General features: G+C 37.7%; 8 protein-coding genes across 8 annotated transcripts; 7 read left to right on the top strand and 1 right to left on the bottom strand.

Annotated features, from left to right (window-relative positions):
* Window positions 1-188: 188 nt before the first annotated feature.
* MELLADRAFT_108535 (uncharacterized protein) lies at window positions 189-568 on the bottom strand (the record flags this gene model as incomplete). The annotated part of the gene is made up of 2 exons (XM_007412309.1): window positions 189-194; window positions 266-568. The coding sequence occupies 2 exons, from the start codon at window positions 566-568 to the stop codon at window positions 189-191; spliced, it is 309 nt and encodes a 102-aa protein (XP_007412371.1).
* Window positions 569-2,714: 2,146 nt separating this feature from the next.
* On the top strand, window positions 2,715-3,261 carry MELLADRAFT_108534 (uncharacterized protein; the record flags this gene model as incomplete). The annotated part of the gene is made up of 2 exons (XM_007412420.1): window positions 2,715-2,923; window positions 3,141-3,261. 2 exons carry the CDS (start codon window positions 2,715-2,717, stop codon window positions 3,259-3,261), a joined length of 330 nt encoding a protein of 109 aa, XP_007412482.1.
* A 1,472-nt stretch (window positions 3,262-4,733) lies between these two features.
* Window positions 4,734-6,244, top strand: MELLADRAFT_117110 (uncharacterized protein; the record flags this gene model as incomplete). The annotated part of the gene is made up of 6 exons (XM_007412421.1): window positions 4,734-4,802; window positions 4,878-5,265; window positions 5,352-5,525; window positions 5,600-5,672; window positions 5,744-5,867; window positions 5,959-6,244. 6 exons carry the CDS (start codon window positions 4,734-4,736, stop codon window positions 6,004-6,006), a joined length of 876 nt encoding a protein of 291 aa, XP_007412483.1.
* Window positions 6,245-9,713: 3,469 nt separating this feature from the next.
* MELLADRAFT_123851 (uncharacterized protein) lies at window positions 9,714-10,483 on the top strand (the record flags this gene model as incomplete). The annotated part of the gene is made up of 5 exons (XM_007412422.1): window positions 9,714-9,849; window positions 9,953-10,018; window positions 10,111-10,218; window positions 10,316-10,381; window positions 10,470-10,483. 5 exons carry the CDS (start codon window positions 9,714-9,716, stop codon window positions 10,481-10,483), a joined length of 390 nt encoding a protein of 129 aa, XP_007412484.1.
* Window positions 10,484-11,474: 991 nt separating this feature from the next.
* On the top strand, window positions 11,475-12,216 carry MELLADRAFT_123272 (uncharacterized protein; the record flags this gene model as incomplete). Its single annotated transcript, XM_007412423.1, has 5 exons — window positions 11,475-11,598; window positions 11,675-11,740; window positions 11,837-11,947; window positions 12,049-12,114; window positions 12,200-12,216. 5 exons carry the CDS (start codon window positions 11,475-11,477, stop codon window positions 12,214-12,216), a joined length of 384 nt encoding a protein of 127 aa, XP_007412485.1.
* A 993-nt stretch (window positions 12,217-13,209) lies between these two features.
* On the top strand, window positions 13,210-13,964 carry MELLADRAFT_123843 (uncharacterized protein; the record flags this gene model as incomplete). Its single annotated transcript, XM_007412424.1, has 5 exons — window positions 13,210-13,342; window positions 13,420-13,485; window positions 13,587-13,703; window positions 13,796-13,861; window positions 13,951-13,964. The coding sequence occupies 5 exons, from the start codon at window positions 13,210-13,212 to the stop codon at window positions 13,962-13,964; spliced, it is 396 nt and encodes a 131-aa protein (XP_007412486.1).
* A 1,079-nt stretch (window positions 13,965-15,043) lies between these two features.
* Window positions 15,044-17,388, top strand: MELLADRAFT_89448 (uncharacterized protein; the record flags this gene model as incomplete). The annotated part of the gene is made up of 13 exons (XM_007412425.1): window positions 15,044-15,184; window positions 15,289-15,385; window positions 15,480-15,534; window positions 15,618-15,711; window positions 15,808-15,903; window positions 16,001-16,075; window positions 16,177-16,288; window positions 16,395-16,429; window positions 16,501-16,675; window positions 16,750-16,842; window positions 16,947-16,986; window positions 17,071-17,230; window positions 17,305-17,388. 13 exons carry the CDS (start codon window positions 15,044-15,046, stop codon window positions 17,386-17,388), a joined length of 1,257 nt encoding a protein of 418 aa, XP_007412487.1.
* A 1,131-nt stretch (window positions 17,389-18,519) lies between these two features.
* On the top strand, window positions 18,520-21,383 carry MELLADRAFT_108528 (uncharacterized protein; the record flags this gene model as incomplete). The annotated part of the gene is made up of 6 exons (XM_007412426.1): window positions 18,520-18,576; window positions 18,729-18,833; window positions 19,104-19,184; window positions 19,260-19,453; window positions 19,498-20,386; window positions 20,673-21,383. The coding sequence occupies 6 exons, from the start codon at window positions 18,520-18,522 to the stop codon at window positions 21,381-21,383; spliced, it is 2,037 nt and encodes a 678-aa protein (XP_007412488.1).
* Between the last annotated feature and the right edge of the window lie 4,361 nt (window positions 21,384-25,744).

Below are 25,744 nucleotides of genomic sequence, written 5' to 3'. Positions count from 1 at the left end.
CAGCGGGTAAAACCAGAGACAAAACTCAATTTACAGGTTTATTCTTTTCTGTATTCTTCCAATCAGCGGAGAGACAAAATTGGGTGAGGGACAAAACAGGACAAAACCCGGGTTTTGCACATTGGCGAGATTTTCAAAAAAAATCAATCTTTGTTGAAACAGCTGTAAATTCGATATCTGAATCATCTTCATATCTGTAAGTAGCAGTAGGATTAGTAGTCTTAAGTTTAGATTGATTATGGTTAAGAACAGGTTTTCGATCTACTTGAAATAAAGATTTAGCTAATGGAATGTTATCTTCTGATTCAGATTCAGATTCTTCAAAGATTTTAGAAACACCAGTAGAAGTACCAGCACTAGTACCAGTCGTTTGATTTGATTTGTGTTTCTTATGAATCGGTTTTGATGAACTTGGTATCATAGATTGTGTTTTTCTTGTCTTGTTATTACTACTATGACTACTTGTTGTGCTTGGATGTGATCCTTCACTTGTCTTTCGTTTTCCAGTCGAATTAATCTTTCGAGACTTGAGAGGAATTGCAGGTACTTCTTGAGTTTCTTCTGTCATTTCTTGGTTGTAGTTGTGGTTGAGAAGTTGAGAAGTTGACTCAAGTTTTGGTTAAAGTTGATTTTTGGTTTTTTGTCAATTTCATTTTCAAACTCAATTTGATTTCATCTTCTATGTATCTTCCATGATCTCTTCATCAAAATACTTACTGCGGAGCATATACCTTACCCCAATCAAACAATTCAATTGAACTCAAGCATCTCTCTATCTACAAACTCATCTTCTTTTTGTATCCCAAGCACTCAAGAAGTCCATTCGGCTGGCCATATTTCACAGCTAAACACAGCCTTGAAAAGAGCTTGAAGATCCACTTTGTATACAAATGTATCAACAAGTGAATTTCTACCTAATTACCCTCCATAATCAACATCTCAAATGAGAAAAGTAAAACTCATCACTTGAAGTTACACTCATGCATCCACTTATTTAGAAGAAAACTCTTCTTAAGCCTTCTTCAACAACTGCTACTTTACACTTTTCTCCCAGACTGAAGCTTGTATAGTCAAACCCTTCTAAAGCTGCACCCCTCTAAAGCCTTAAACCCTCTATAGGCATGGTTTTTTGGTTCTCCCAACTTGGAAGGGGCCAAAATTTGATAAAATCCCATAGTTTCTGCCTAACCCATTAAGCCATACCCAGAATTCAGAAAAAAAAATGATCTTTTCAATGTAAAGCCATAGAAAAGTGATCAATAGGCAGGTAGGAATCCTTAAATTCTTGCTCCTGAGTATTGTTGCACCAAATCAGATGCACACCATGACTGATCAAGAAGACAGTTCACCGCCACCAGAACACTATGGCATAGTGGCCATACTGTTTGACAAAGCAACTTCACCTTACATCACACAAATTGGGAATCAAAAATCTATGTTGCTGTCTCTTCCTGCTCAGACAACCCTCTAAAGCAATGTTGTTCATGTCTTTAGAGGGATATTCTCTATGGCGGCAGAGAAACCACCCTCTAAAGCCATGTCTTTCATGCCTTTAGAGGGATTTCAATGTATAGCATTGAATGTATGCCTATAGAGGGGTTCCCCAACAAAGACATAACCCCTCTATAACCATAGGTTTGCCTTTCCACCAAGGGGTATGGCTTTAGAAGGGTTTGACTGTACATACTGAAATATCCAAGCTTTTTTCCTGTGTAACTTCCCCGCTTTATTACCTTCATCAGTGGATTTCTTTGGGTTTGTTACTCGAGTGTGATTATAGTTTTACAAAATATACGAAGATTTGGTACATGTATTCCCAATAAGATCAGTTTGATCATCAAACTATTTTTGGTCTTGGCTGGTTTTGGTTAACTCTTTTTTGAAAGATCGGTTCGTAAAAAGAAGCATTCAAGAGAAATAGATGAAACGTTTCTTTACACAAGACGGATGGATACCATGTACGGATCTAAAATATGGATAAAAGAAACCCTACAAAAGATCAAAAGGAAAGATGCAAAATCAGCAGGGAAGATGCAAAATCAAAAGTGAAAGATGCCAAGCAAGTTTTCTAAATCGACAAGAAACTTGATTCCTTAAAGTGGGGTGCATACATATCAACTTCATATTCATTCTAATAAAGCTTTAAGAGTTTATGGAATTTTAAAAAACTCAATCAACTTCAAAAAGAAATCATGAACGTGTGTATAGTTTTTAACTTTTTAGGAGATAGTCATCAAACTAAATCCTATTTTAACATTCCCATTCGTCATCCACATATCACACCAGTGAAGTCGTAAGTTGTGAATCGCATGACCAAAATTATTCTCGCGGTGTTTACTTCAAAAACCGTCTAGTGGAAAACCCTCTTGATTTCTTTAAAGATAAACTGATTCTTTAGCACATAATCAATTCCGATTCCGATTCCTACAAACTCATAAAGAGTCGAATGATATCTTTGATCTAGGAATTTCTGAGCTAGGATTCACAACTTTTGGTTTAGTTTTCCATTCTGGTGAGTTTAGTAAAGAAAAAGTCATAAAATAATCCAAAGACAACAATCTTTCCAACAAGTTACTGATCATAGGACTCATATTCTCAATCGTTCAAGTCTTCTAGAAATCTCATGACCAAGGTATCGATCAATCCGAACCGAAGCAGTACTTTCCCGCCCACAATCTTTCTACCCAACTTGAACTTTTAGGCTTTCGAACATCATGGCCAACAATCTAAGCACAGTCACAGCGAGTGCAGTGAAAGGACCTACACTGAAGCCTTCATCAGTTGTTTCTAGTACTGCTTCATTGAATGAAAGCATAGGAGTACCAGGATGGCAGATCGTCCATCACGGTGATTTACCTGTTGTGACACTCAGTAACGGTGGTCAAAGTCTAATAGGCTACAATGCAGGAATCCAAACCGTAAGGTGAGTAGCAACATTCATTGATTTTTAGATGATCAAGAAGTAAAACTAAAACGAATGGTTATTCACATAGTGCTACACCCACATCATCAACCAGCACAAGTCTAACCTCAACCTCACCCAAACCTCTAAACCATCAAATAACCATCATCATCATAATCGTTTCAATCACTTTCTTGATCTTTTCAATCACTACAACCACTTTTTTGTTCATTAAAAGGAACAGAAAAAGACGTGAAAAAGACTTCGAATTGAATACTTTGGAACTTAAACGCAAAAGTGATCTTTGGAATTTACAAACTAATTTACCTCTTAGGAAAACTACTACTACTACTAAATAATAATCATCTTGGTGTGTTTACTTAATTTTTTTTTTGTGGGTTTTGTCGGGGGGGTTTCTTGAAGGAGTGGTTGGAGGTGTTGGTTGAATGGCACGTATGGGTACAGGATTTGAAATGGGTTGATTTATTAAACTGTGCTTGGGTTTCTATTTAGGGTTTTATTTTTACAACATCCAATTTAAGTCATTCATCATGAATCAACACTTTCGATGACATTTTTTATGAATCTCAATTCCATTATATATTTTCCTCATCTTATAAATTTTCATCATCTTATAAATTTTCATCATCTTTTATTTTTTTTTATTTTGGGTTTTTCGTTCTTCATCTCTGATTTTCAAAATTGTAATTAAGCAAAGCTTTAATTTCTTTTCGTTTCTTTCCGTTTTTTTTTCGTTGTTTGGTATTTAGATGAACGATTTGTATATATGTATTTAAATGTAAATGAATTTTTTTGGGGGGATCGTAAAAAAGACTGAAGTTTGAATGACGAGTTTTGTACATAGTATAATCAAGTGTGATGAAATTGAGCAAATAAATACGAATAAAGGGGTTGCAAGTCTTGCAGAAGGATTTGAGTCTTGTTTGAGTCTGGTTGGAAGAGTTATAGAATGGGTTCCAAGAGTTCCTTTTAGCAAATTGCTTTCTTTTAGTCTTTGTAGCTAAAACTTACAACTTAAGTCAAGAACAACACGATCGATGGATAAACACCATATTAGAGATTCTATGAAACCTGGTAAGAGTTTAAATAGAAAAGAAGAATCTGAGGTAAGAAACAACATGGATGGATCAAGTTGGAGTGATTTGAACTAGATGAGTGTAAGTTTGATTTAAGACTTATGGTAGTCGGTTCATCTGTTACTTTTGATGGTTTACACAGAATGTGATTTCAAGTTCTAAATGATCATCATGTTTTAGGACCGGTTTATGTTTGCTTGGATATCAGATATTTCAGGATGACCATGCTATTTGGACTAGAATGTGTCCAGAAAGCATGGCATTGAATTCTAAAGGCACTGGTGGTTCAAAATGATAGGGAGCCAGCTCATCAAGTATACCAAAAGTGAACAAAATTCAAAATTGTTTGGTAATCAAATGTGCTTGATGTATGCTACAAGAGAAGTGATGGGAAGCTGAGCAATTTCCAAGTTGGGTAAAGAGGATGTCTGTACTCGATAGTAGCATGATGTCAGATATGATGTTTCTAGAAAGAATCAGTTCGATCTCTATAGCATCTGATTGGTGGTGAAGGCCCAAGGGTGATGATGATCTTCGATTTGTAAAGTGGAATTGTTACATGTTGTACTTTACATATAACATTCCTGACCAGATTAGGACAATCGAACGGAACAGTCCGTCTTTACCCTTTTGGCACTTTGAAGAAACCGATTCCTACTCAGCATTTCATTCCAATCCCAATTCACTTCATTATCAATAACTCATATCACTCATCCACTTATACATCAAAAACAATGTCATCAATTAAAACTATCACGAGTCTTTCATTCAGAGGAAAACCTACTCAAATCACTTCTTCTCTGGTAAGATCCAACATTATCTCATCCTTTCACCAAGCCACCAGTTGATGATCTCTCATTCACCTTGCTTTTACACAGATCCCTCGCCAAAGATTCATTTCTTCAACTTCAGTCAAACCTTTTGCAACACCTGCTCAAGAACACGCAACACCCGAAGCTTCTAATACCAGCACCGATACGAAGACCAAACAGTTTTCAATCTACAGATGGAATCCAGATGAACCCAGTCAAAAACCAAGTCTTCAAACTTATTCTATCGATATGAAAAAATGTGGTCCGATGGTCTTAGATGCATTAATCAAAATCAAAAACGAAATCGATCCGACTCTTACGTTTCGAAGAAGTTGTCGTGAAGGTATCTGTGGTAGTTGTGCTATGAATATCGATGGGGTTAATACTTTGGCTTGTTTGAAGAGAATTCCTAAAGAAAGTTCATCGGATGTTAAGGTTTATCCTTTACCTCATAGTCAGTTTTAGCCTTTGATGATCTTCTGTTTTGTTGCGGTTTTTTTCAGGATTGCTAACGTTTTTTTTTTTGATTTGTTTCATAAGTGTATATCATTAAGGATTTAGTGCCTGATATGACCCAGTTTTACAAACAATACAAGTCTATCGAACCGTTTTTGAAAAACGATAACCCACCTGCTCAAGGCGAATTCTTACAATCACCTGAAGATCGAAAGAAGTTGGATGGAATGTATGAATGTATCCTTTGTGCTTGTTGTTGTAAGTCTTTCAGTCCTTCTTTTTTGTCCAGTTTACTATTTCTCATGTTTTTCCATGTTCATTTGAACTTTTAGCCACAAGTTGTCCAAGTTACTGGTGGAATCAGGATGAGTATCTCGGACCGGCCGTGTTGATGCAAGCTTACAGGTTAGTTGCAGGTCTTGCTTCTTTAGCTCTTGTACATAGATTGATTCCACTTGGATTGTCATTGTCTACAGATGGATCGCCGATTCTCGAGATGGTTACAGTGAAGATCGAAAGGAAAAGTTGCAAAACACCTTTTCCTTATACCGATGTCACACCATCTTCAACTGCACCAAGACTTGTCCCAAGGGCCTCAACGTAAGCCGAATTGGATTTAGAATATCATCACCTATCCCGAATGCGAATGCTGATCCTGTTCCATATTCTTGAACATGGGAAATCCTCACAGCCCGCCAAGGCTATTGCCCACATCAAGCGAGAGATGGCAATGGCATAAGTTTTAAATCTTTTGTTCTTACACATCATTTTCATTTTCTCCAGTTGTCAAATTGAACTTTTTCAAGTTCATTATGCTTGTCATTTGTATCCCAACTCATCTGAATCAGAGAGGTACAATTAACTTTTTTTTTTAGCAAAACTTTATTTTTTCATTTTGATTCATGTGCTTTTTCGTTTGAAAACCATCCTGATTGTAAAACCCAAGATAGTGACAAAAACCAATGACTTTTTCTTTCCTTTTTGCGTTTTGATTTATGTGAGTTTTTTTAGAGATGTATATCTCTTTGGATGTGAATTTGTGTTTCGATTCGTGAAAGGTTCTCGTTTGTGTTGAAAGCTGTAAGATTTTGTTGTTTTCAACTTGGTTCATACCATGGGCATGATAGTGTTGAGAACTGAGTTGGGTAGTACATACGATAACCCGAGATAAGTTGACATTCGCGTGGTCTGCTGTCACTGTCGACCTCACGGGGTTGGGTAGATTCAAACTTTTGGTGGTGTTGAAGGCAGAGTCGAACATGATGGAGGCCATCATTCTCAGATCATGTGATGCAAAAGCCAAATCATAAGAGCTTCAACACAGCCTCAGGTCGGTCATCAGGACATAGGTTTTAGGTAACTATTTAGACCAACCACATGGTGTGTTTTCCACTCTTTAAATCGTGATTCAAAAAAAATCGACTTGACTCTTGACTCTTTACCCGTCAAGAAATCAATATCTACAAATCAAAGCCACCAAGTATTTGGAAAGTTTTTTTTGTTTTGAAAGAAAGAGAGAAAAGTTGTGTGGCTTGAAAGTTTCTTGACTATTTACAATCCAATTCAAACAAATTTGACTACACTACGGTCCAAACTTTAAGGGCAAATATGTCTTCAAAACACCCTCAGTATTGACATTCGAGAAACATGGAACTTTACCTACCAGTGACAAATGCGTTATATGATTGTGATGTAGATTTTGTGTTTTTGTAGAAAAAATGTAAATTCAATGTATTTCTTATTGTGATTTGAAAACATATACGCTTGAGGTATCTCGATACCTCATCAGAACATAAATTAACCACAACATAAACTAAACGTGCCCATTACAAACTCAACAGGTACTTCCTATATAGCTTCCATGTTCAAAGTAGACTAGAGTAGACTGCTGTAGATTGTTCAGCTTCTGATACCAAGTCCCCAAGCGAGGTTTGACTTTTGGAAAACCAAGTCATATGAAGTCGAGTCATTTCCCTTTTGGCAACAAGTCACAGATCTCTTTGCACATCATTCCGCTCTTCCACTCGTTTTTATATGGTTTCTTCTTTGTTTTTCTTTCTTTTCGCCATCCTGCTAACATATCCATTCTCTCCCATTTTCCTTCTGACTCAGGTTCTCCAAGTCCGCAAAGGTCCTCAATCCGATAAGGTTAAAAAACATAAGCATCCAATCTGTGATACACCAAGATACGCCAGTCTGCCTTCGTCTGCTTCGTTTTGAATCCTATGTTGACCAAGTTTTCTTTTTTCTAAATCGTTCCATTCTTTCCACTCAATTCCTTCTTCACAATCTGTACCATTCACACATCTCTCCCACGCAGCTCTCAAACCCTTCTCCAGATTAGTGATCCGGCGTATTGAATACTACTGAATAACACCGATCGATCTCGCGTCTCGAATGATCAACGTCGCAATAGAGCCAACTCGCTCATTCCCGCAGTCAGATAAGCAAGCACCTTCTGTGGTTCTTGCTCGGGAGTGACCATTAGCGACACCTGATAATTGAGACTCTTTGCTAGCTGAATGGCTTAATCTTCATACTCATCGAGGTATAAAGCCAAGACGGTTACTGCAAATGAATTCGAAGATGCTGATTTAATTTGGGATCAATTTAAACATGATATCATCCAAAGGGTTTTAAGGTATGGTGATGTACTTGTTAAGTAAGTGTTTTATGAAAATGATCCTTTTTGTGGGATGGGTTTGGGCAAGGGATCGGTGATTGATTTTCTTTGGTTTTTTAGTTTGGTTCGATGATTATGTTGAGGATGGAACATCAAGATTACTAAAATTGAAAAATTTGTTTCATAAGTGAGTAAATTGATTCTATTATCCCTTTTTTGAAAAGTTGCTACCCTTTCATCAATACAAACTGATGATTTTGGGGTTTCTCTTCCCTACCAAAATCGATGTGGACGTGGGTCGATGGTCGCTTACGTTGGATCAAAAAGCTACCACCGCCATCACAAGCCAGGTATGTGGTTAGCAAGTTGACCTACCCATCCGCTGAGCTCTTGCTGATGGAATTTGTGTTTAGATTCAAAAATCTGGTGATGGAGACCGATCGCAAGGTTTTTGATGGTACTTGCACGTTTGCAGCCATCATGACAACACACAAGGATGATATAATTCTTCCTGGCAAAAACAAGGGGGAGCAAACATGAACTGAATATTGACTGATTGTGAACCAACTTGTTATCTTATTTTTCTTTTCTTTTACTTTCCTTTATTTTAGTTTATTTTCTTTCACTTTCTCTTCTTTTATGGGTTCCTCCAACTACTTCTTTACATTAAAGAACTTTTTGTCGATCAAAGATTGTCGTTCCTCTTATTTCTGTTGCGCATCTGGAATGTATACAGCCTCTGATGTTACTACATTTGCTGCGTATCAACCCAGTTTGCATGGTATCGTGACCCAAGCGAAACGAAATGCAAGCTCCAGTATGGAGCGCGCTCACTGGATTAAAAAACACGGAATCAAAAATATATATACAAAAATAGCGGCTATACAATAAAATCACAATTTGAATCGAATCAAACTGAGACCCGATTAAAATCTGGGGTGGATCCATGTTCCAGAAACATACGACTTATGTAAATGAGATGTGCAGAATACATTTCACAGATGTAGCTAAAAAGATTTTGTCAGCAATATGTTGCAAGTATGTCTGACTTTCATACTTGATACGTTCAGCATTCATGCTGATTACATAACAATTATGTACGACAAGTGTTGAGCAGAGATAAACAAAACATGTTCGCAACGTAACCACATATGTTTACGTCACGTTTTTACTGGGGGTGTTTTCAAATCATCAGGAAAACATTGTTGAAACAGATGGTGAAAACATGTAAAAATTACGAATATTTTGATCCGTAGTGTACCTACATAGGAACAAGCAGTAGCTTCTAGCTTGATTTGTAAGCGGTCAAGTGGAATATCTAGAGGATTCAGAGTTGGGTTTTCGTTTTATAAGGTCTTCCTATTCACGCTTACAGACCAACTCCCTTGAACGGTGAACCATGCGAACGATATACCATGCGAGTCCTTGGCGGAGCTTGGCTCTTTGAAAACCCACAAAAGCACAAACTTAACGAAAGCCTGCCAATTCATCAGACCCTGAATCATCTTGAATCACCAATCAAGGCTAACTTTTGAGTCAAATCAGGATTCCAAATTCTATCAACTTCTAAAACTGCTTCTCTTGTTGATCAATTGTAGCATGGATAGACACGCTGTGAAAGTGGCGTCGTTACGGTCAAATTGGCTGAGCTTGGCGTTTGGTATTCTTTGAAAGAGCCAAAGGTTTTTCCGAAATCGATTGCAAGGTGTAATAACACAGATCACTAGGTATATGAAGTCGTAAACCAGGTCCTCGTGAAGAACCTACCTGTTCGTTAATCGTCTGGCCCTTCTCATAATCGTGATCTAGCTATAATTTCCAAGATGTCATTGAAAAACTCTCTCATCATCGTTCTAATGTGTTTCATAATGTCTGTGTTTATGAACATGAACTTAGTGGATGCTGAGATGATCGATTGTACGGGTGGATTCTCTACTGATTCAGTTCTTCTTTCAGCAAGTAAGTGTCAATCTTTTCTTTTCCTTTTTATCACTTTCTTGTATGTTTAGTCTTAGATAGGTTCCCTTGACGTTCTGAAAACTTGGTTTTTTTATTTTTGTAGAATGTGTTTTAGATTCTGAGCAAAAAAATCCTCGGTATTGTGATTTCGATAAATGTGGTCATAATAGTAAGTTAAAATAAGACTTTTGATTCGATTTTTTATAGAATTCAAAAATCTGATTGATATTCAATTTTTTGTCAATTGATTTTTTTCATTAGATGCTCATTTTGTTCCAATGAAAAATTGTGAACCTTATAACCCACCAGGTAAAAAGAAATCTACACAAAATTGTTTAAATTATCAATATAATGATGGATCACATTATTGTTAGTCAAACAGTTTCTTCTCTTCAGTTTCCAAGAATTTGGTTTTTGTTGATAAAGTTTTGATACTGACTTTTTTTGGGTAACACTTTTTTTTTAGCTTGTTGGAATGCTGCGAATCATTTGTTCATTTGTGAACATCAGTTTGGTGATAAACCAGTGATTTGTATGTTTGAATTATTCCTTACAAGTATATATTTGATAAAGTCGAGAAATCTGATGAGAATCCCATCTATTTTATTTTGACTTGATAGCTTGCGATTGTTAAGGTGTGCGGTATCATTTCATTCGAGCAATACCAAATGTGAAAAATTGCGAACTATCAACTTATATCGGCTTACTTCTAATGTATATACAAGAAGGTTAACCAAGGATTCTACTGTAATCATTTCACTTCTGAAGCACTAGTATTTACATGCATATTTTACTTTCTTGATGTTTATCATTCGAATCAAGCTTGTCTCCAGAAATTGTGAGATCTTCAAATCATGAAGGAAAAGATCTTTGAGGAAAAATTCAACTTGATTTGCCAAAAATTTAATAAAAATCTGAAGATTTCTTGTTGATAGTGAGACTTGTCATGTTATCCATCACGTAGATTTTGTGGAAAGTAGCTGAAGTAGAGCTGAGCATAGGATTCAGAGATGTTTTACTCGTACCACAGTCTTCCATCAGTTCCGAGCTCTATTAAACATCAGATCAAACCAATGATGATGTTCATGGTCACCAAAAGGGGAGGGAAGCATCCTTAAGATCACAGCCTACTTCCGCCCCCCTGGTAGTCCCTCAGGTGTTCGTAAGGGATCAACCAAATTGACGGTTCAATTTGAGTGCAATTGACAGGAAGAATGGTGACTAGAGAAATATTCCGACCCTTTTACGTCACCTACATTTTGTTGCCAAAATCACGATTCGAATTTTTGGTCACTATAGGCCAAGATTTTGGTCAAAACACAACATTTTGCGTCATTAACCGCCACAGGCGTGGGTCCTCGTTGAGGACATTCGATACGCATCGGGTGAAAGGTCGAATTACGAAGCATGATGAACATCATAAGTGGCTTTTTGAAACTGGCTGAGCTTGGCGTTCAGCTTGCATCAAAGAGCCGTACACGGTACATGAGGTCTTCCAGGGCCGTAACACAGATGGAATGCACTGAAGCATAAAATGGTGATGACGATGAGTAGACCTCAACGATCAGTTTTTCGAACAGTCTTCCCAATCGTCTACCATTCCCTCACTTGACAGCTACATCAAGATGTCCTTCAGAGCTTATCTCACTATCGTGGTGCTGTGTATTACGATGTGTTTCCTTACTAGTATGAAGTCAGTCAATGCTGTCGATTGTCAAGGTGGATACGATACGGATGACACCACAGCTTGTAAATAGTTTTCCTTCGTTTCAAGAACTTTATCTTATAAATAACTTCTGATGATTTTGATTCTTTCATTCTGTAGTTTGTACTGTGGATGAACAGCAGATTAACCTTCACCATTGTGATCCTGCTAGGTGTGGTCATGATAGTAAGTTATAGAAAACCTTCTCTATGGAAACCTTATAAACCGTATCAGAACTTGATTCGAATCTGATATATTTTAATGAATTTTATGATATTCTAGACGCTCGATTTGTTTCATGGAAAAAATGTGTACCTTTTTATAAACAAGATGGTACTGCCGAAAGCACACAAAATTGTGTGAGCTACGGTCATTACGGCCCAAACCATTACAGTCAGTCAAGGTTTTGCTCTTCGATTGATCATAACAATTGTTTTGGTTCATTAACTTTGTTAACTTATTTGTCCTCTTTTTTTGCCATCAAATATCTTCAGCTTGTACAAATGCTAATAATGAATATTTCCTTTGCCCTCATAAGTTGAAGGATGCACCATTCATTTGTAAGTCTGAGTTATTCTTAATTATGATCAAGTTTAGAAATCTGACAAAAATCTCATCTGTCTTTGTCTTGCTTCAATTCAATAGCATGTAGCCGTTGCTAAGCTAGAATTCCATTGATGTTGCATCAATCAAAGATCTGATTGTTCTAGAAATTACTTAGAGAACCCAGTCATAGAGATCAGAATCAATCCTCAGCTGATGGTATATTTGCGAAATCTGAACAATTGGGAATCAACTTACTTGATCTGGATATCAAGTCTTTCACAGCTAGTTAAGGCAATTGCCCATATCAAATGGCTATGGCATGAATCTCCAGTTTTGTTTTCTTACATCTTCATCTTCATCTTCAGTTGTCAGATTGGACTTCTTGATACGATGTTCATGATACACGTTGTTTGTATCCCAAGAGGTGCATATAACTTTCAGTAAACCTACATCTTTCATTTGATCCGTGTGCTTTTTGCAAGTCATCCTTGAACTTGAAGGGATAAGAAGCTCAATGCCCCAAGAATATCCTTCTGCTTCCCTTCGATCCAGTTAATCACTTCCTTCGTTCTTTATAGATTGATATGCATCTTTTTATGTGAATGGTTTTTGTCTTGATTCGTGAAAGGTTCATGTTAGTGTTAAAAGCTGTAAATTTTGCTGTCTTCAACTTGATTTATGGTACATACATATCTGCCAGAGGTCTTTAACAGAAAACACATAAACATCCAAAAGCGGCCTGACGTGGACGTCTAGGACATGTTGATACATACTCTACCAACGGACACCTTGCGGCGCCTGCTTTGAGAAGCATTCGAAGATTTTTGAAGTCTCAATGGAGGTCGGATAGGGTCGGATGCTGTCGGATGCTCTAACAGGCTCCAACTTACCGAATGTGTGGACCATAATGAACTGAGACGTTGGATTCTAAGTGGCGTCATGAAATTGGCTGAAGTTGGCGTTTGCCTCTCTTCACGGTTCACAAAGCCATATGGTTTTCCCGGTTTTCCAGCATCGCAACACAGATATGTAAAATGAATTTAAGGAGACCTCGAGTCGATGGAGTACTCTCCCCAAGAACCTACCCATTTTTCACTTACAATATCAACATGTCCTTAATGAATTATCTCACCATCGGTGTGATGTGTATCACACTGATTTTATTTATTGACTTAAACTCAGTCAATGCGATTAGAAATATACCGTGTACTGGTGGATTCAAGACGGAACCCCACGTAGCAAGTAAATCTATGTTTCCTTTTTACAAGTTTCTCTTATACATAAATATGTTCTGATAATCTTTTTCTTTTTGTCTGTAGACTGTATTGTTGATCCTTTGGGAAAGGAAAAATACCAGTGTCCCCTTGACCAATGTGGTCAAGATAGTAAGTTAGACAAAAAAATTCTCTATCAAATTTGTATATTGTATACACATTGGAATCTGATTGGAATCGGAACCATTTAATGAATTTTGATGAATTTCCAGATACCCACTTTGTGTCATGGGGTGGCTGCGTGCCTATAACTTACTATCCAGGTGAACCCAGTGGCGAAACCACACAAAATTGTGTCACCTACGGATACTACGACCAAACACATTACAGTCAGTCAAACTTTTCTTCTCTCATCAATCCATGACATCACACAAGTTAATTTGATTCATCCCATTTTTTTTTGGTCATCGAACATCTTCAGCCTGTAAGAATGCCAATGGTCACACGTATATTTGCAACCATAAGATTGAGGACAGACCAGTTATTTGTACGTCTGACCTTTCTACTAAATATAGTGAAGTTAAGAAATCTGACGAAAATCTTATCTATGTATTTTTCTTAAATTCAATCTGATAGCCTGCAATTGCTAGGATTGCGAACTCTTCCTCTAAAAGGATGACGAATAATTACGAACAAGATGTCTAACGTATTTCTGGAAATCGTATAAAAATTCTCCCATGCTACCTGCTTCAATCAAAGCTTTCATTCTTTGAGCATTCGATTAGAAATTCCGGTTCATAAAGCTCAGAATCAGTCAGTAGCTGAGGGTTTACCAAATGCGAAAAGTTAGGAACCGAGATCTCGGTCTTGGTACAGATGTGACTAAAAATTGACAGCACAATTTCATCTAGCACATTTGACCTTCTTGAAGTTGGGATGTGTGGTATTCAAGTCGAAGGAAAGGATGTTTACTAAGAAAGCGAACTTGACCAAAACGCATAGCTAATCCATTGAACCTAAAAAGATCCCCTCAGCCTCTCGGCATAAATCGAGCGAGTCTCCACTTGAGAAGTTTTTATATATGAACAACAATTTTTCAAGATAAACTATGTTCTATGTGTGCACATATAAGGACTCGGAGACTGAGTTGACAATCTATGTAGTTCAACTTCCTAAACAAAATCCAATGTTCCATTTGCAACATGGGTTTGCATCATCAACACAAATTCACCTGGTCATTCTTCAATTTGATTCCACTTCTTCATCAGTTTTGAGTCGCGTCTTGGTCGTTCAGTCAAGTTGAGGTGATTTCACTTCGTCTGTCACATTGTTTTTGAGCAGTTCGAAGTTAAGCTAAAGTGTTTTGGACTATGTAGCAAGGTGTGCTTCTATACCGACCTCAAGAAGAAAGCTCTAAAAGATCATCTGATTCTATTTTGAAAATCAAGTATGGAAGCTGACTAGGATGAAAGGCATTAACAAAAGCTGAACTGGAATCTTCAACGCGACAAACTTGACGCGCCATATGTAGAAAGGATTGACTTGATATTCGCCCTGGTCGGTCTGAGCTTTCGCGGATCCATCGTGTGGTGCTGAGAGATCCGCATACTGGCCCGAGTCATCGGGGAGAAACCGTTTGCCTGCAAGGGGTCTTCATGAAATTGTATGTGGCTTTGCCATCACTGAACTTCTTTTGACATACTCACCAATTTAAAAAAATCAACTCAGAATGCCTACCTTGAAACCCACCAAATACGCCGAAGAACATGTTCGACCTGCAGTACAAGGTCAATCTGGTGAAGGATTAGCTTCTTGTCTATCAATCGAAGATGATCATTGCAAACATCTTTACCAAAGTGCAATCGTACCTGTGGCAAGTCTTTCTTACTATCAACGAGGAAAACCTTTTGAAGGAGCTTTGATTAATGTTGACTGTAATTTGATTCGTGTGGGTTTAATGGTTTTTAATCCTAGCTTACAACTGAAAATCAAATCAAAAGAAAACTTTATCACGAGGAACCTTGGGGTGGTATTGCAGCTATACATTTTCGCGTGTTAGCTGCAAAGTTCAGTCAGTTTGAAATCTCGACTTTGGATCTGTCCTTTACCATTGATAGCTGATGAATCAAGTTCTGATCATAACAATTCGGATCTCAAATCTTCAGGTGGATCTAAACCCGATTACTTTGCTATGTTTGATGCACAGAGGACTTTAGTCAGGTGAATCTAGACTTTACCATGCTATAAGAAATCGCCCTGGAATCAAACTTCTTGCTGATCGAATCTCACATTGGGAATCCTAGTTCTTATAATCAATGGTTTAGGGATGATAATACTGCATGGAGTCTGCCCGTCTTGTACGTGATCAGTCGTGATCTTCGTCATTTTGCTATCGAAGTGCGTGTAGGATATGAAAGATAGTCAAATGAAGAGATCAAAAGCCCATTATCTGTAGACATTCATCTCGAACGTTTTCTATTTTGATTTATATAGGCAGATCGAGAATTAGTTGCACGAGGGGAAAAGCCAATCAAACAGGAAGAGGCTGCGAGAATGATTCAAACGAGCTTTGGGATTTGTTGTAGTGATGTAAGAAGAAGGAGTTTATTGATCACTCAACCTATTACTCTAGATCTGTTTCATGCTCACTAACCTATCCACCTATCAATATTTTTAATCATTCAAGAGAAGCGCATCAAAAGAAACCAAAAAGGGTGGAGTAGTATACATGGCAAGTCTGTTATTCAAGTTGTACTTTAAGGTTTGTTATCATTTCACGTTTCTCTAGTACGACGAGCAGGAGACTGATACAATCTGTTGACAACCAATTAACTAATCAACTGGTTGAATTCTCATCCTTAGCTGAACTCCACTGCCCTGTGTAAGAATGTCATCAGGGGTGTAGAGAATGCAGATCTCTCAGCGGGTCTTTATATACCCATGGCGCATCAGGTCACGTATAGGTATTATATGGGTAAGTTTTGTCTTCAGAACGCCCCTATATTCTCCTCGCCTTCATATCCATAAGTATCACTACACTGATACTCAGAACCCATCACTTCAAATTTTGCTTTCAACAGGTGTCTGGAGCTTCTTGCAAGAAGATTACCAAAAGGTATATTGCAAAAGCTGAGGATCTTCTACCAAAGAAACACTTGAATTTATGTTTACAATCCTTTATAACAGGCTGAAGAACATTTGACATTTGCTTTCAAGCATTGTCATCGAGATCAATTACGAAATCGTGATTTAGTCTTGAATTACCTCATTCCAATAAGATTATTGAAAGGTAAACGACCTGTTAATGCTTTATTGGAACGATCTTCTCGTCTTCATTTGTTATATTCGACATTCATTACTGGTAAGTCTTGACTGTCAACTTGTGAAAGGTAATGGTTATCACTTAAATTCCTATCTGATGTGCTATATATATAGCGGTGAAGACTGGAAATATTGAGTTATTTGATCAGCATATGTCAAGCGTCGAGAAACAACTACTGGCGAGAGGTACTTACCTTGTGGTTGAACGTATGTATCATTGCTTGAATTTCAGTCCAGTCGCGCCTGTACGCTATCACATTGCTCATCGAATCTCCTTATGGGTGCCGCGGTTCTATCTTTTGTGTTTAAAGGCTGTCGGGACATATGTCTATGTAATCTGGTGAAACTGATGTGAGTGAATCGTGCTTTTCTCACAACGCTATGAAGGCTTGTTGATGTTGTTTTGTAATGATCTTACAATGTGGATACAACCAGATACCGCCTAAAGTCTGAAAATCATCAAATTCATTTACAATCATTTGAGAAGTTGGCTTATAATGACGATCTAGAAGAACAACCTATGGATTCTGGAGATGATATCAATTCCAACAAGATTGAGGAAGTAGAATGTATACTAGCAAATCTGATTGCACAGGTCAGTACTTTGATCGATATTGTAAAAAAAATTGTGTCAACTGAGATTGATTGATTTGATATTGAAAACTTTAGGATCGTGTAAGAGGTTATATACATCATCAATCTAAAATGTTGGTCTTATCAAAAAAAGATCCATTTCCAGTAAAGGTTCAGTAAGGAAATATATATCAAGATTATCAAATCAATCTTTTTTTTCTCTTCTTTGGATTCTTGTTGTATGATTTGAATGATTCTTGAGCATTTCATCTTTTCAATGTGACTTATCTATATTACATTACAGATATATTATTCAAACTTTTTTTGTGTTTGAACTTTATCTTTCTTATTATAAAGGGATTACTTTAAAGACTGGGAAATATTGGTTGATGGTATTGGTTTATAAGTTTCTGGGTTTGAAATTCTTGTTTATGCTGTTATAAAATTAATGCGTACTTGCTTTGAGCTTCTACCACGCTCATTACATATATGGAATGCTTGAAGCTGTGGGATTACCTCATTGGACAATGGACATCGTACCTTCCGAATTCAAAATATCTCAATCTTGATACATTCTTCAATCTCTAAAGCACAGACTCGACAATGTTTGTTGTGTATGATTCCTCAGAATGTGACAGTGAATAATTTCCAAGTTGCTCAACTTGGACTCATTCGTAGTACAGAATCATTTAACGTAGCAGTGCTATAAGAACAGCTCGGGTTATCAATTATGCCTTCGGTGGTGACGTTTGCCCGGTTTCGGTTGATACCACGGTCCTGGTATACTTCACGCATCGCACAGCTTTTGGTGAAGGTTCGGTTTGAATGATTTGAGTAACCAAGGTCTCATAAAGCAATGAACATCAACTTATCGATGTGCTTCGTATAGAGCAACGGAGGAGCTCGTTTGACCGGAAGACTAGCTAGTTGATCCTATGCCCTGCTCTAAGAGATGGACTTCAATGAGACACACCTTGCTCGAACTTCCACAAAGTGACGCATTTCCAGAGTACCCCCTATCAGAGTTTGACATCACAAGCAGATGGAGCGGAGAGAAATCGTCAAGAAGCTTTATAGCCCTGCTATCTCTTCTCAATTCGATCCTGTTTTCAAAATCTTACAATTTCAAAGTTCATACGATTTCAATTTCTTTCATAGCTACTACCGCGTGATCACTTTTTGTTTCAAATATCATTAAATCCAACCGAGCTCTGAATTCGCATACTACAGACTGCAGCCTTTCAATCATTCAACTATTCAACAATCTTCTTGGAAAGCCGTACAAAATACTTACTAAAGTCTTCTAGAATCATGAAGTTTCTCCCAGTGCCGGTTCAGCAAAGTCAATGGACAATGCGAAGGCGTCCAGTAAGTTTTCTGTTACTTTTTCTGAAAACTTTGGTCTCACCCGAAGACTAATTGATCTTTCTTTAAAGGGTCAAGCTTATCTCGTTTCATTCTGCTGTGTCTCATTGGGATTAGTCTTAGGTAAGATTTTTTTCTATTTCTGATACGACCAGCGGAACATTGTATATCAAGAAAAGTTAACTGACACTAAAATCATATATGAACTTGCTATGTGCTTTATAAACATGAGTAGTCTGCAAATATCTTTTGATACCGCGGTAAGTAACTCTTTCATGAAATTGATCACCAGGTAAATTTACTCTCTGAAAATCTATACCCAACGTACTAGTAGTAGTAGGCCATCTTATCTGTTCAGTCAATCCAAAATCAATTCCTCAAACCCTACAAAAGTATGTCAAAAGACATTTGTATACAAGTTTGACAATTCTTGTAGTTTTGCTTCTGAATTGGCTTTATATGTGAGTGAAGTAGGAGTGGATTCGTAACCTTTTGAGAAATCAAGCATTTACCTTTGTTGATCAAAACAGGCTCGTACTGCTATGACTGCCACACATTTGAATTATGAGATGTTTTATGATGATTCAGAATGGCAATATGGACCAATAAGTGTGAGTGGTAAGATTTCCCGACTTTTTATACATTTTTTAGGATAGGAATACTTACAATCTCAAGTTCTCATATAGAAATACTTTCAAATACCGCCCAATCGGTGTGTCTTACCAGAACGTTGGGTTAAGAACCCAAGAATAAAGTTTGGGGAACAGGGATGGATGAATGGGAGTCATCTAACAAATGACAGACGTGACCTTCAGTATGTAGCAAGACTTTCCCGCTCAATTCTCATAGAACCTGTTTCTGATTATCCTCGACTGGTGAGGTTTGTTCATATAGTGTGAGGCACATTGATGAATACATCATCAGAAACTTGGTTAAAAAGGAGTCTATTGATTTGATCGCTTCCTGGAATTTCATCAAGGCTCGAGATCAACAGACGAGTGTTCCAACCGAGCAAGTCTTACATCAATCAATGAAGGATGTCTTCGAAAGGCAATCCATGGAACTGAAGAAATTATGGAAACCTACTGAGTCACTCTTAAGAGAAGTAGAAACAATGGAGGCCTCTGTCGAAGAATCGATTCATCAACATTTATTAGAAGGACCACTTTCAATTTGGAGACGTATAGGAATTCAATGGGGAACAAAAAAGATTGGACTTTACTATAATACTAAGAGCGATACTCAGACTGCAACAAACAAGACACAAAGGTCAGATCCAGAGATCGAAAGTTGGTACCACTATACCACACATCAATATTATCGAGTCATTAAATCAATTCAAGAGAAACTAAAGTTCAAACCAGTAATATTCTTGCTATCTGATAATCTTGAATCAGCATTCACTTCAATTGCAACTTATATGCTACAATATCCTATCGAGAAACAATACAACTTGATCGTGGCTCCTGATTCACATTCAGTCGACCCATCATCTGAGTCACATCCAGAGAAAAAGAGGAAAGAAGATCGGATAGATGATGTGGCAGATTATGTGAGGGACTTAACATTTGCTATTGAACATCTAGATGTGATTACATGCAGCCTTGAACAAAGCGAGACATGTAATCTTATTTTCCTGTTGGGTGGTTCAGCACGGGCGATGGATAAGGATCCTACGATCAGGAGTATTGATGAAAGGTGGTATCCTACCTCATCAAGAGCCAGTATTGATGAGCTCGCACTTGGACTAAGTAATTCTCATGAGAAGCTGGTGGAGCTTGCCCGCAAGCTAGCTAAAGACTCAAAGAATTATGTTTATCTTTGACGATTAGGAAGCTCAACTCAACTCAGTCATTCAGATTTTTGGAAACAGACTAAGCGTAATTGCTGAGTTATTGATGATTTGTTCAAAATATTTAGGGTCTGACTGAGACTCTGAGGTAAATGATGAGTTGCTCATGACTTGTTTTTCTATATAGGTCTCCCTTCACCATTCTTTCTGCTTTTTCATCACCTACCTCTGTACATTCTCTTCCAAAATCATAACACGAACCATAGCAAGCCCACTCCCAGCGAAGTTAGCGATCCTTAAACTATAGCAAATCAAATCTTGTATAATGCCATCGACTAAAATGACTCAAGACTATCCATCTAAATCTCGACCGCGCATTCAAACCCGATTTCATTGCGGAATAAAACCTCATCTACTTGATCCATCTCGTTGGATCGCTCCACCTCGAGCCGGTCTTCGCGGCTATTGTGTTGATCGAGTAGGCTCCATACCTGGATACGATCTGTCTCCGCGTGTACAAGATCTCGATGGTTCTCCCTTCAGCTTAAGACAATGGAAACCACGCGCACGTGAAGGACCACAACATCCACTTAGACCGTTGAAATCAGCAAAACCGATGAATGAGAGCGATGTAGGAGAAACCTCACTGATCACCTGGGAAACTATCTCAAGACCTACTTTGGTAATTGGAAAACGAAGTCGAGGCAACGAAGATGATGAAGAATATTGTCCTCACCAGATTCATTACTCTTTTACGGTCGGACCAAGACCAACTACTTCTCGAAAGAAATTAAGAAGAACCAAGAGCTGTTCGACAGGATCTTTACTATCAGAGCGTGATATCACTGATTTTAGCAAACATGAAGTCAAACCAACGTCCGTTCAAGATCAAGATAATCAGATTTCGATTTCTCAAAGATCTCGTAGTTTTGAAATCAGTTTACAAAATCGAAAAAAGTTTACCAAGAGACCACCTGATGTTTGTATTCAACATCCTAATACATACCATCTAGACTGATTAGAATCTGCTTGGTGTTTGAATTATGTGTGTAGTCTGAATATCTTTGTTTTTAGAGTCAATAAATGACTTGTATCTTTGATTATCTGTTGATGTTGATACACATATAAATAGTCGAGTGTGGTTTTGAATCTTGATCACTAGATTTTTGATGCCCGTTGACCACATATCATCGGCGTCTAAACTCACGCGCCCAAATTACACAAGTCTTAGATGTTTCTTTAGTCATGTTTCTTTAGTCATGTTTCTTTAGTCATGTTTCTTTAGTCTACCCATTTAACGGTAAACCAGAGGATCCGGGGGTAGCCTGGGACTCTCTGGGACTCTGAGAATCTGGGACAAACCTCCTATAAACCATGAGTGTATGGGTCAGTCCGCACTGTAAATACCAACCACATACCAGAAACATTACTGATACTTAAATAGTTTTGGACATACGGTATCCATGCGTGAAATCGCAATCTAACATGAGTGTCAAAGGAATTCACCCTCATCCCTTCACATGCGTCAAGAATGCTCAGTCATTCGATCATTCACTCGTCACATCCCATTCAACCATGCTACTTCACGACTTTGTAGCGGGCATTTTCAGGTCGTCAGTCTGAGAAATCTAAGTTGCTCCTCAAACTCAGACCTCAACTTCTTGATCCAGCGACTCCTCAACTCCTCAACCAGACCCGACTACTCGTTGTGCATCTAAATCATCTACCTCCAAAACATTCAAAGCTCAACAAACGCATTGCTCAAACTCATAAGATATATCAATTTCAACTGGTCAAAGTAATCAAACCAAGCATGAAAGAAGTCTGATTTCAACCTTCATTTGACATTGATTAAACGGTGAACTGGGTCTGTCCTCAAAGGACTAACTAGATCTGATTACCCATACTGAGAAACCATTATAACCAGATAATTCAATTTGATTGATACTTTTGCTCATGATGGACTTGATGGTGGATCAAAAGCATCTCATTCAATTCATGTTACAAACTTATGTACTTCCCAATTCATCAACTTCAAAACATCAAAGTATTTTATTTGTTTTCTTGATTGTGATGTGTATAATGGTTCTCACAATTGGCTTTCAATTGGTTTGTAGTTATCTTGTTTTAGAAACTCAACTTCTGCTTCTGGATCTTTGATTAACAGTTCTTGTCATGCTGCCCATCTTATTTTGCGATGATGTGCACAGCAATAACTTCGTTTCTTGCTGTACATATCTCCAATGAGTTGCCGAGAAAGACTGACTCTGCTGAGGAATACCTCATTCGTAGTTATGTTACTTGTGAGATTCAAACTGAGACTTAATTGCTCAGCTTCAACCTCTGACAAAGCCTCCTATATGTTGAGTGCATCAAGTTTTGTTAATGTTTTATTCAACTTGACAGTACAAAATAGAAAACTTGGAAAGAAATTCTTTCTTTTTTATCTAACCTGGAAGTCAAGAGTGGAAAACTTGATCAACCCATGGCTAGATAGAGTCATCCAATTTCAATCTGAAAGTACAATCAAAAAATCAATCGATTCAAAACTTGAACAACTCTTCCAACAAGTGTATCACTAAAGATGTTATTGCTTTCTTTCTGATTCAACTTGAAAGTATAGAACTGTAAAACTTGATCAAGTCAACACCTGATCCACTCTACCAATGTGTGTATCATTCAAAGAAAAACCTATCTCACTGCACGAAGTGCAACTTCTCACATCTCATCTGAAGGAGATGAGTCGCATCTTGGTCATGGTGAAACAGAGAGAACGGAGAGAGAGAAAATGGAGAGAGGAGGAGACTATGCGAGGTGGGGTGTGACAGGCTTGCAACACCTAAGTCATGTAGGAGTTTTAGCCTTTTGGCATAGGCTTTTGGACTTTACGGTCATCACATGTAATATGCTTGTGACGATGCTGATAGTGAGGGTACTGTATTCTCAAATTCCCAGATTCCCAGATTCCCAGATTCCCAGGACGGAAACCCGGATCCTCTGGTGCTCCCCCATTTAAGATAACTTGTTTATATCCAATCTTTCTTCTATTGCTAGGTTTGAAGTTCTGAAAGCCTTAAGTCCTTCGAACACTGCTAGTACTACTCTTGTATCTTACCTTGCAACATCAAAAATAGGATGAAATATGTAGATAAGAGAGCTCGTGAGTATGTATGAAAACATATGAGGGTAAAGCCAATAGTGAGGAAGATAAGAGATACACAACGTGATGACATGAAAATAATGTCATTGTGTAGTTTTTGCGGTGGGCTTGATATATAGGTAAAGTTCTGCTCTCAGACTCTCATGAACTTGTTTCAGATCAAGAGAGACATATAAGTCGTGATTGGAAGGCATTTATTGGAATTCAAACAATTCATGATATTAATGAAGAATGTGAAGATTTGGTAGATTTGGTAGAACATCTGATTCTGGTGCTTATCCTCATGGAAATGCATTCTTACATTGAGATTTTGATTCTGATAGAATAAAGACCTTATGTTCATGATGTCAATTATGTTTGTCTAGAAAAGCTTGATAAAATACATACAGTCAAACCTCCCGAAATCCATACTCTTCCGCAGAGCCACTGGGTTATGGGTTTACAAGGTCTAGGTATAATTATGCATCTGCTAGAAAATCCTTTCAATACTAATACTATGGCTTTTTCAAAAACACCCTTCAAGACCATGAATTGTATATCTCTTTGGACAACCTCTCTAATACCATGAAGGGATGGCTTTTGGAGACTCCATTCCCATAAATATTATGGATTTAGAGCGTGATGCTCAATTAGGAAGACTGATTTTCAGAGCTTGATGGGCAGGTTAGGGCCAAATCATGGCTTTGGTGGTGATAAAAACTATTTTTTCTGAATATTTTGATATGGATTAACAGGATAGGGGGTTTAATCCAAGTTTGGCCCTGTAGCACAGATGTGGAAGTCATACCCTATGACTTTGGAGGGTTTATGTATTTAGTGAGTTATGGGCTTGGAGAGTTTTGACTGTAATCCATTTCTACTTGGGTTGTACATTTAGCTCTTTACTTTTTACACTTACTCTTCACAGATCATCTATCTTGTACAGTCTGTCTTATGTTGTTAGGCTTTTTCAGTCTAGTAACATGTTTGGGGAACAAGGTATATCTTTTTTTTGTTGTCAAGGCCATCATCAATCCTGGTGAGTGCATCAATTATGACCAATAGGTTGTTCTTCCACACAAAGTAGTTAGATTCTGTGTCAGGATCTTGTACTAGTCATGTACCACACCTAAAAAGGTTGTGATCAGTAGGTCATTTCAAAGATTGAATAGCTCAAGGTCATTCAGGAAGGCAACATATGATTTCATTGATTTTCTATCCTCCTCCAACCACATTGTCCATAGCACTAAGGACAATAGATTTGTGATGTTCAATCAGAGATCAGACAAATTAACAGGACAAAAAGTTTTCACCTGTAGGTGAGTCCATTCTGACTGCATGTGTCATCCTTGTGCAGGGGCCATGCTAATCTTATCTGTGTTGTTCCAATTTTGAAGAATGGCACTACTGAAGCGGACCAGAAGGCAACCACTCTGTTAGGTATATGTAGTAAGATGTAGAATGCAGAGTCCAAACCACAAGGCCCTACAACAACCCATCTGATATGTATGTACTTATCTAAACTGAATATTGCACAACAATCACCTTCAGGATTATCCAGTCACACATTTATTGAATGATCAAGTCACAAATCTTAATCCTGTCATTGCATCTTGGTGGTTTTGTTTGTAGTCACTGATGCAAATAATGATGTTGGGATGTTGAAATCTGGGGGCTTTGAAAATGCAGTTTGCTTGGTCTTGTAAGCTTTGGGTCAGAAACAACAACATGGATTGTTGACACAGAATTATGTCAGCTTTGCCACTGCAACATTTGGCTAGTTCTGTGTTGGATAGGAAACATGTGGAGTGATTGCACAAGGAGATCAAGCGCTTGGGTTTTGGTAATGACCCTAACCTTAACCCTAGCATCATGCTTCACCCAGATGACTCAAAGACCCAGATAGAGCCTGTGGGTGTTATTTGTTACAAATTGAGTTGCCTCAAGTGTTCTGTCAAGTTGCATAGCATGATCTTATTATGTCATGATTATTTGTCATTGCATTTGTCATTTATTTTCTTTTTGCTATATATGATACGTTGTCCTGGTTGCATTTCAATTCTTGTGTGTGTTTGACTTTTAGCCTTTATTTTCTTCTATAAAAGACACCTATGAGTCTCTAAAGGTTTGATCTTCATACATTCAAACCTTTTATCACTTAAAAGCTCCCTTAAATACTTACAACATATTTTGCTTTTCAGTGATTGACTCATATTGGGTTACTTAGAGCTCTCAAAATT

Source organism: Melampsora larici-populina, assembly GCF_000204055.1.
Source record: "Melampsora larici-populina 98AG31 unplaced genomic scaffold MELLAscaffold_30, whole genome shotgun sequence".
Classification (NCBI taxonomy): domain Eukaryota; kingdom Fungi; phylum Basidiomycota; class Pucciniomycetes; order Pucciniales; family Melampsoraceae; genus Melampsora; species Melampsora laricis-populina.
The sequence above is the reverse complement of the archived record's forward strand: the minus strand, read 5'-3'. Positions and strand labels throughout refer to the sequence as shown.